This window comes from Rhinopithecus bieti, unplaced genomic scaffold, assembly GCF_001698545.2.
Source record: "Rhinopithecus bieti isolate Rb0 unplaced genomic scaffold, ASM169854v2 scaffold_12155, whole genome shotgun sequence".
Lineage (NCBI taxonomy): Eukaryota > Metazoa > Chordata > Mammalia > Primates > Cercopithecidae > Rhinopithecus > Rhinopithecus bieti.
The window spans coordinates 1,884,458-1,895,074 of record NW_016807423.1 but is presented as its reverse complement, the minus strand read 5'-3'; the positions used below and the strand labels follow the sequence as shown (position 1 = coordinate 1,895,074).

General features: G+C 41.0%; 1 protein-coding gene across 1 annotated transcript in view; it reads right to left on the bottom strand.

The window, feature by feature from the left end:
* The window catches only part of ZSWIM5 (zinc finger SWIM-type containing 5), a 184,584-nt gene that overhangs the window by 41,746 nt on the left and 132,221 nt on the right, over positions 1–10,617 (bottom strand). Inside the window, 2 exon segments of the mRNA XM_017881686.1 lie at positions 839–989; positions 2,331–2,479. Coding sequence (XP_017737175.1) covers positions 839–989; positions 2,331–2,479 — 300 coding nt within the window.

Here is a 10,617-nt window from a genome sequence, read left to right as displayed (position 1 = left end):
TCCTGACCTCGTGATCCGCCTGTCTCGGCCTCCCAAAGTGCTGGGATTACAGGCTTGAGCCACCGCGCCCGGCCATATATATATATATTTTGAGATGGAGTCTTGCTCAGTCGCCCAGGCTGGAGTGTGGTGGCAATATCTCGGCTCACTGTAAGCTCCGCCTCCCAGGTTCACACCATTCTCCTGCCTCAGCCTCCAGAGTAGCTGGGACTACAGGCGCCCGCCACTACGCCCGGCTAATTTTTTTGTATTTTTAGTAGAGACAGGGTTTCACTGTGTTAGCCAGGATGGTCTCGATCTCCTGACCTTGTGATCTGCCCATCTCAGCCTCCCAAAGTGCTGAGATTACAGGTGTAAGCCACCGTGCCTGGCCTGAAGCTATGATATTTTTTAAAAAGTCATGAAGGGAATATAGAAAAGGAAGAATAGAAGGTCAAGTCCAAGTATTGGAAATTGCCCTATGTCTTAAAGGTCTGGCTGGGAGTGATACAGAAGAGCAGACTCGGGGAAAGCAACAAAAGTGAGGCTGATAAGTATTTGGAGAGCCAGGCTACTGCCATGCAACAGAAGCCAAGCAAAGAGGTTTTCTCTCAACAAAGGTTTCCACCTTTATGGTAACATCTGGAACAAAATGCTTGATGTCAATAGCAAAGCACAATGCTTTGGAAAAAACAAAAGTGAGTTCAGTGTTACTCTGGGTGGCCCTTGTAGAGCCTAAGACTTCTACCAGTTGGACTTAGCAAGATCCATGCAATGATTGATGGCAAGGGTTCATAAACACTGTTGCCACACGGCAAGATGGTAGGACGAAGCACTTCTCTGAACGATGGGAACTTACCTAGCTCATCCCAGAGCTGCCTGCACTTGTCTGTCATGTTTGTTCCTTGCTGCCTCCAGAGCGTGAGTCGTGGGTCAGCCATAAACTGCTCAGTTATTAGTGTCAGCATCCTTGCTCCATTGGAATCTCTCATCCGCAGCATTTCTCGAACCTGACACATAAGAAGTGGCAAGGGATTGGTGATTGTGCATCACAAAAAAGTAGGAGGAGAAGGAAGTGGGGGAGGGGGAAGTGAAGATGAAGTATCTGAGTACACCATATCCAAAAGAGCCAGAAAGAAGGCCTCTTGTTCTGTAAGCAAGATCTCTGCATGTACCAAGAAAGCCTGATGTTCACAATGAGATACCATTTCACACCCACTAGGATGGCTAGAATTAAAAAGTCAGATAACAAGTGTTGGACAGGATGCAAAGAAATTGACACACCATACACTGTTGGTAGGAACGTAAAATGATACAGCCACCTTAGAAAACAGACTGGCAGTTCCTCAAATGATTAAGCATAGAGTTACCATATGACCCATCAATTCCACTCCAAGAAAGAAATGAAAATACACGTCCACATAGAACCTTATACAAGAATGTTTATAGCAGCACTATTCATAATAGCCAAAAGGTGGAAACAACTCAAATGTTTACTAATAGATGAATGGATAAACAAAATGTAGGCTATCCACATTTTGAACAACAAATCCACATTTATTGTTCAGCCATAAAAAGGAATGAAGTACTGATTCATGCTATGACACCGATGAATCTTAAAAACATTATGCTGAGTGAAGGAAGCCAATCATAAAAGACTACATACTATATGAATGATTCCATTCATATGAAAGTCCAGAATAGGGAAATCTATAGAGACAGAAAGTAGATTAGTGGTTTCTTAGGGCTGGGGGAGGGAGACATAGAGGACAAGGGAGGGATAGGTAAGGGTATGGGTTTCTTTTTGAGGTGATGAAAATGTTCTTAAGTTGATTGTGGTGATGGCTGCATGTAACTATGAATATATTAAAAAACACTGAACTGAACTTTAACACTTTAAATGGGTGAATTGTATAGTATATGAATTATATCTCACTGAAGGTATTAAGGGGAAAAAAAAAAAGAAAAGAAAAACAGCCTGCTGTGAGAGCCCCTAGTTTCAAAATACTAAGTGTCTTTAGGAACAATGTTGAAACTCTAGTCTTCAAGCTTCATCAGGTAGCACTGAATTAAAAGCAGAGGGAAGACAGTTTCCTTGCTAAAATGCCCCAGCAATACTAACTCATTTACAGAGCAGAGCAGAAGGAACAGGACTACCAGGCTGAGCTGGTAGGACTCCCTAGAGGCAACCTGCTCAGGTCTGGTCAGCCTCTCCCACTAGATTTCAAGTATTCAGTTCAGCTATGTCAAGTGAGCTAGGTATATTGCATGAAGCCTGAAGTGTGGTGTGCCCAGTCAAACTTAAGCTTCTCTTGTCAACAACAAAAGAAAAACACCTTTTCATATCTTACCTTGGCAAACATTGAGCTGAGTTGCTTTCCAGAGCCACAGTAACCGCCCTGGGAGAGAAAAAGCTTCACTTGTTCTTTCACCTGTTCTTCATCCAAATGCCAACAGTTTTCATCGTCAATGCTGGCCCCAGCTGTGGGGTCAGGGGCACCTGTGAAGAATGGGAACAGTGAAATGAATCCCCAGAGTTCACATGCTACACATTCAGCTGGAGGGGCACTTTGTGAACATACTGAAATAGAGATGGGTCATTCTGCTTTAATATGGGTTTTGTCAACTATACAGTCCTAAACAAAATAAATAAATACACAAAATTAATTTTCAAAAGCCTAAATTAAAAGATCTAATGCTAGTTGCATGTTCACTTAAGTCTCAGTTATAGCTTCATCTAAGATCTACAGATACCACTGTAGGAGAAAAAAGGCCAGAAGAAATATACAATATGCAAATTGTGCATTTTTTTCCCCAGGGGAGTAACATTTTGTTTCTTCTTTTTGCTTTTCTATGAAGTTCAAATATGCCTTAATAGGCACACATTATTTTAAAATACAAATACATTCTTTGAACATGAAAAATTCTTTTCGTTTGTTTGTTTGAGACGGGGTCTCACTCTGTCGCCCAGGCTGCTGGAGTGCAGTAGCATGATCATGGTTCATTGCAGCCTCAAACTCCCAGGCTCAATCAATGCTTCCACCTCAGCCTCCCAAGTAACTGGCACCACAGGACAGGGCTACCACACCCAACTATTTTAAAACATTTTTTGTAGAGACAGGGTTTTGCCATGTTGCCCAGGCTGGTCTCAAATTCTTGGGCTCAAGCAATCCTCCCAACTCAAGTCTCCTGGGATTACAGGCCAAAAAAATTCTGTTTTTTAAAGTTCACTAGAAAACTGTCCCCTAAAGCATAGGTAGAGTTGCATACAGGGTGATATGATTTTATAAATTTATACAAAATATATTTTCATAGTGGGCTCACCTTGACAAAACCACTTAAAACATAGTTACAGTTACTTACATATCCCTGTCTCCTAGTAGTCTGTTAACTCCTTACTCACAGTTGAATCCCCAGTTGAATCCAAAGTTGTACCACCTATAGCAGTGCTGATAATGTGACAAGCACTCTGGAAATGTCTGTGAAATGAAAACTGAATCATCTTTCACTCTGTTATAGACAGAGTGCTGTAACAATTTGTTTTTTTTTTTAATGTTAACTGACAAATAATTGCGTGTATATATGGGGTACAATGTAATGTTTTAATCTATGTATATATATTTTTGAGACAGAGTCTCACTCTGTCATCCAGGTTGGAGTGCAGTGGCACGATTTCGGCTCACTGCAACCTCCACCTCCCAGGTTCAAGTGATTTTTGTGCCTCAGCCTCCCAAGTAGCTGGGATTTCAGGCATGTGCCACCACACCTGGATAATTTTTGTATTTCTGGCAGAGATGGGGTTTTGCCATGTTGGCCAGGCTGGTCTCAAACTCCTGGCCTTAAGTGATCTGCCTGCCTTGGCCTCCCAAAGTGCTGGGATTACAGGCGTGAGCCACCGTGCCCGGCCTGACCTATGTATACATTATAGGAAGATTTGATGGAGCCAATTAACATACCCATCACCTCACCAGTTTGTCTTTTTTTTTTTTTGATGGGGTAAGAATGTTAAAAATATATTTTAGTAATTTTGAAATATACATTATTGGTTGGGTGCAGTGGCTTATGCCTGTAATCCCAGCACTTTGGGAGGCTGAGGCATGCGGATCACTTGAGGCCAGGAGTTTGAGACTAGCCTGGCCAACATGGTGAAACCCGTCTCTACCAAAAGTACAAAAATTAGCTGGGTGTGGTGGCAAATGCCTGTAATTCCAGCTACTTGGGAGACACTGAGGCATGAGAATTGCTTAAACCTGGGAGGTGGAGGTTGCAGTGAGCCAAGATCATGCCACTGCATTCCCGCCTGAGCAACAGAGTGAGACCCTGTCTCAAAAAACAAGAAAAACGACAACATTATTATTAACTGTGGTCACCATGTAGTGCAATACATTACTAAAACTTACTCTGTGACAAATTTTTAGAAACCTACCTCCAAGTGACAACAGGCCATAAATCAATACTCTATAGGTGTGGTCATGCAATAGGTTACAAATTCATGTCATGTTTAATCAGTTTGCCTTACTCCTTGTCTCCCTATGTCAGAACTCTGCTTACATAAAATTTGGGTCAGCACAACAAAGCTACTCCTCTGCTATGCTTTGTTGTAGTACATCTTATTCTCTAGGGAATTAGGAGGGCTCACATATTCATTCATTCCACAAATACAAATTAACACATATGATCTGCCAGTTTATTGTATCTATTCTATGCTTCTTTTCTTCAAATGTTTTACTCTAAACACAGTTTTGTGTTGTTTTAGACAGGGTCTCATTCTGTTGCCCAGGCTGGAGTATAGTGGTGCGATCACGGCTAACTGCATCCTCAACCTCCTGTGCTCAAGTGATCCCATCACCTTAGCTTCCCAAGTAGCTGGGACTAAAGACATGCACCACTATGCCCAACTAATTTATTTTTTAATTTTTTTGTAGAGATGGTGTCTTGCTATATTGCCCAGGCTGGTCTCAAACTTCTGGGCTGAAGAGATCCTCCAAAGTGTTAGGATTACAGGCATAACCCACCATACCTGGCCAAGTTTTTGAAAAAATAATTTCAACTCTTATTTTAGATTCAGGGGATATATGTACAGGTTATATGGGTATATTGTGTGATGCTGAGGTTTGGGATAAAAATGATCCCATCACCCAGGTAGTGAGCATAGTACCTAATAGGTACTTTTTCAGATCTTGTCCCTTCCTTTTCTCTCCGCTCAAGCAGTTCCCAATGTCTGTTGTGCCCATCTTTATGACCATGTGTAACCAATGCTTAGCTTCCACTTATAAGTGAGAACATGTGGCATTTGGCTTCCTGTTTCTGAATTAATTTACTTAGGATAATGGCCTCCAGCTGCATCCACGTTACTGCCGAGGAAATTATTTTGGTCTTCTTTTTTTTTGGCTGCATTGAATTCCATGATGTATATGTACCACATCTTCTTTATCCAATCCACTGCTGTTGGGCAGCTAGGTTGATTCCACGTCTTTGCTGTTGTGAACATATGAGTGCCTGTATCTTTTTGGTAGAATGATTTATTCTCCTTTGGGCATATGCCCAGTAATGGGATTGCTGGGTGGCCTAGTAGTTCTAAGTGCTTTGAGAACTCTCCAAATAAACATAGTTCTGATCATAATCACTTCCCCGATCAAAAATATTCAGTCATGCCCTATTCTTACTAAATTATGTCCAAATGCCCTAGAATGGCATTCAAGGTCCACTATGCTCAGGCCCTATCTTTCATTTTTCGTCTTGTCTTCCCCTACACTTATGATATGCCTCAGCCAGAAACAGTGTTCCCAGAACTCAACCACATTGGCTTATGACATACTTTTCCTCCTCCTTCCTCTAACCTGTTCTTTGACCAAAAAACCCAACAGTTCTCACTGTCAATATTATTTCGGTTCCAGAGTCAGGGTTGCAATGAGAAACAGAAACCATAGGTCAGGCGTGGTGGCTCACACCTGTAATCCCAGCACTTTGGGAGGCCAAGGCGGGCAGATCACGAGGTCAGGAGATCGAGACCATCCTGGCTAACACGGTGAAACCCTGTCTCTACTAAAATACAAAAAATTAGACAGGCGTGGTGGCGGGCACATGTAGTCCCAACTACTCAGGAGGCTGAGGCAGAAGAATGGTGTGAACCCGGGAGGTGGAGCTTGCAGTGAGCCGAGACCGGGCCACTGCATTCCAGCCTGGGTGACAGAGCGAGACTCCGTCTCAAAAAAAAAAAAAAAAGACATCATAAAATTAGTGTACAGAGAGGCTAACACCGCTGAGGTTCATGTATTGCTAGTTTACCTGGCAATAGGAGCTTTCTTTTTTAACCTTTTCACTGAATTAGCCATATACTCCATTGCCACCTGACGAAAGTATGCCCATCTTATGCTCATGTGCTTGGCATATAAAGGCAATAACACTATTTTTTGTATTTGTATTCTCCTGATATTAATTCACTTACTAATTAACATTCTACATAGCACTTTATTATTACGTTCCTTAAATGTTCTTCATAGCACTTTATTATTACTTCTCTTGCACCTTGTTTTACATTAGAAATGTTGCATTTCTCATATATTCCCAACTAAGTTGAAATTTTTAAAAAATAGGGATTCATTTTTCTACTTCACAGTGCCAGGCTCATTACAGCACTGAGTTAATATTTACAGAATGAACAAATACACATCTCACTGACCATCTAGATTTAAGCACCACATAGGCATATATTGTGTCCTATGCTTCTTTTATATCCCAAAAGTGGCAAAGCAAAACAAATATACTCTTTATCCTTAAATATTTGTAAGTAAGAAGAATTTATTCAGTTTTTCCTANACCCAGGCTGGAGTGCAGTGGCCAGATCTCAGCTCACTGCAAACTCCGCCTCCCGGGTTTACGCCATTCTCCTGCCTCAGCCTCCCGAGTAGCTGGGACTACAGGCGCCCGCCACCTCGCCCGGCTAGTTTTTTGTATTTTTTTAGTAGAGACGGGGTTTCACCGTGTTAGCCAGGATGGTCTCGATCTCCTGACCTCGTGATCCGCCCGCCTCGGCCTCCCAAAGTGCTGGGATTACAGGCTTGAGCCACCGCGCCCGGCCGCTATATGCTTTTTATACATATGCCCATTAGAATGTGTGCTCCTTGAGGGCAAAAGTTTTTGTTTGCTGGTATATTCACAATACATAGAAAATTGCCTGGCATATAGTAGGTGCTCAATAAATATTTATTGAATAAATTCCAAGGAACCTTCATAACAACTCTATGAGGTCATATTATTCTCCTAATTTTAAAATGAAGAAACTAAAGTTTAGACAGAGTAACTCAGATGTAAAGTATATCGGCCAGGATCTATATATTGGTCTCTCTCCAAAGCCTGTCTCTTTACTACAAGGCTATACTTTGGCCTTCAGTCTCATACTGCTGTGATTCACCAGTTGGTTTTAGGCCCCCTGAAGCTGTAACTGACGGTGTATCTAAAGATAGCCAAATCCCATCTTTTCTTGGCTTATTCTGCTACATAGAATATGGAATTAGTCAGAATAATGCATTTTTCCCACAGTAAGGATAACTAGAGTTCTCATCAGTACAGTGATTCTCAGATATTAATATACAAAATAATTACTTGGGGTTTATGTGAAAAATGCAGGTTTTAGAGTCTAACTCCTAATAATTCTGGTTTTCAGGAGCTCCATAGAGATAAAACTGAGATAAACTAGGTTAATCCAAGAACTGGGTTGTTGAGTACCTTGGAGCTAAGGATTGGGGTTAGAATGAACAGCAATGGTGCTCCAGCAGCAGAGGGCAGAGATGGTTTGAATACCAATTCTGTCCCTTGGATGGTTAAGTTAGGATATGAAAAAGCAGAAACAGGATCTAGTCTTTTAGGGGAGTTGGCCTTAAACAACTGGCTGGAAGTGTGGACTGATACCCTCTCCTCTAAGGGTTTGAAGGGGTATGGAAAAAAGTGGAGAACACTTGGCACCCAGGTGATAATAGTGGCAGTAGCTGGGGAAGAAATAAGGCACAGTTTATAAATACCTAGTGTGTATCTAAAGAAAACTGCTGGGACAGGGCTAGGACGAATCAAAACCTTGAGAGTTACTAACAGTACAACTTCACCTAAAACTTCAAAAGGGTTTATTTGATAGGAGAGAAAGGAAAGTAAATTGTACAAATGTTTTCTGGTCTACAATGGACCCCAGGAGATGAGAAACTGAGCTGCTAAAATGGGTGACAGCAGCAAAAAAGGAAGTGAGTTAATATTTGGGGCATCAAGGTAACAAACTACAAGGAGTTTGTGTGATTGCTGAGGCAAGCAAAGTCATTTGGGAAGAGAATAAACTGGCAAGAGACCCGATGGAGAATTTTCTAAGACATTTTCATTTCTAAGACATTTTCATTTATTCAGCCAATATTTATAGAGAGCCTCATATGTACAGAACCTGTGCCTGTGCCAAATACTGGATATATAATGGTAAACAAACCAGACACAGAGCTTATAGTTGGGGAGAGAGACCTTAAGTAAATAATCACATGTACACATTTTTGTGTGGAAAGGAAGAAGAGTCAAAGGCTTCTCTGAGAAAGTCAAGTTTAAGGTGACACTTGAAGAATAAATAGGAGTTAGCCTGGTAGAAAGTGGAAAAAATACTGTGTACTTTTTGTTCAAAAAAAGCATTACTTTGGTAATTAAATACAACTATAATAAGGGAGGGAGGATAGAAACAGGATGGGAAAGGAGGATATTCTCTCAAGGAGAGGGAATATTATGTGAAAATTCAGGCAAAAGGCAGATCATGCAAAGTTTTGCATGCCACAGAAATTTGGATTCGATCCTAACAGTAATAGGAGGCCACTGAAGGATTTTAAACAAGAAGTGATATGATAATACCTCCAGTTATAGAAAAGTCACTTTGGATGGTGGTGTGAAGAATGGAATAGAGGCGATTAATAGTGGAAATTGAAAGATCAGTTAGATGGCTACTATAGCAATTTACATGAGAGATTATAGTGGTTTGATTTAATAGGGAGAAGTAGAAAATTATGAAATATATTTCAGAGGTAAAATTAACAGATCTTGCAATGTATTGCATGTGGAATACACAAAAGACAGAGGTGTTAGGAGTAACTACAAGGTTTTCATCATGATTCCATGGCTAGATGGTGGTGCTATACGGTGAATACAGGAAGATAAATAAATTTGGGGAAGAAGATCATAACATCACATTTGGGTATGTTGATCTTGGGATGCCTTTATGACATTAAATAGTTGGATACAGAGTCTAACGCTCAAAAGATATGGGCTGAAGAAATACATCTGTGAGGTTGGGCACAGTGGCTCATGCCTGTAATCCTAGCACTTTGGGAGGCCAAGGTGGGTGTGTTGTTTGAGCCCAAGAGCTCAAGACCAGCCTGCGCAACACAGTGAGACCCTGTCTCTACAAAAAATACAAAAATTAGCCAAGCATGGTGGCATGAGCCTGTAGTCCCAACTACTTGGGAGGCTGAGGTGGGAGGATCACCTGAGCCCAGGGAAACTGAGGCTGCAGTGAGCTGTGATTGTGCCACTGCATTCCAGCCTAGGTGACAGAGTAAGACTGCCTCAAAAAAAAAAAAAAAAAGAGAGAGAAAGAAATACATCTGTGAGTCATGGAATGTAGATAATATTTGAAGACAATGATGTAACTGAGATTGCCTACAGAAATCATATAAAATAAGAAGAGGAGAAAATGTAAGATTAATTTATAAGAAATGTCAATATTCAAAGGTCAAATAGTACAGTAGAGGACAGCATTAAGGAATAAACAAGGGCACAAATCATTTAACTAGATAAACGAGGTGTGGAGTTCACAAACTGGCTTCTTCAGCTGTCTCTCACTAACTCCCAGGCAGCATCTTTTCTAAAATCCTTTCTCTACTTTAAAATCAAATTAAATTAAAATGCCCTTATATGTTCACTGGTTAGAACATTTTAGTCTTTTCACAGAAAGAGATGAGTATGAAACCACTTATCTTTAGTAACAGTAAAGTAGGCCTAGTCAATGTAAATAATACTTTAACATAGTCTGAATTTTTTCCTAAGGACTAATAACAGAAATGGTGACAAGTGAAGATAAGATAGAAAGGATGTCTTTCATAAATAATTATGAAACAAACCATTGTGTGGGTTCAGCCTCCACATAAGCATTGAAACTTATATAATGAGATCTGTTCTGAGGGTGTTTTTAAGTCTAAGGATCCAATTTTTCTTTCATTCTTTTTTTTTTTTTGAGATGCAGTCTCACTCTGCTGCCCAGGCTGGAGTGCAGTGGTGTGATCTCAGTTCACTGCAACCTTCGCCTCCAGGGTTCAAGCCATTCTCCTGCCTCAGCCTCCCAAATGGCTGGGATTACAGGTGGTGCACACTACCATGCCTGGCTAATTTTTGTATTTTTAGTAGAGAAGTGATTTCACCATGTTGGCCAGGCTGGTCTTAAACTCCTGATCTTAGGTGATCTGTCTCTTCCAGCCTCCCAAAGTGCTGAGATTACAGGTGTGAGCCACGGTGCCTGGCCAATAAATAGTAATTTAAAAATTTTAATGTACGGTGAGCCAAAATCATGCCATTGCACTCCAGCCTGGGCAAAGAGAGCGAAGTTCCATCTCAAAAAAAAAA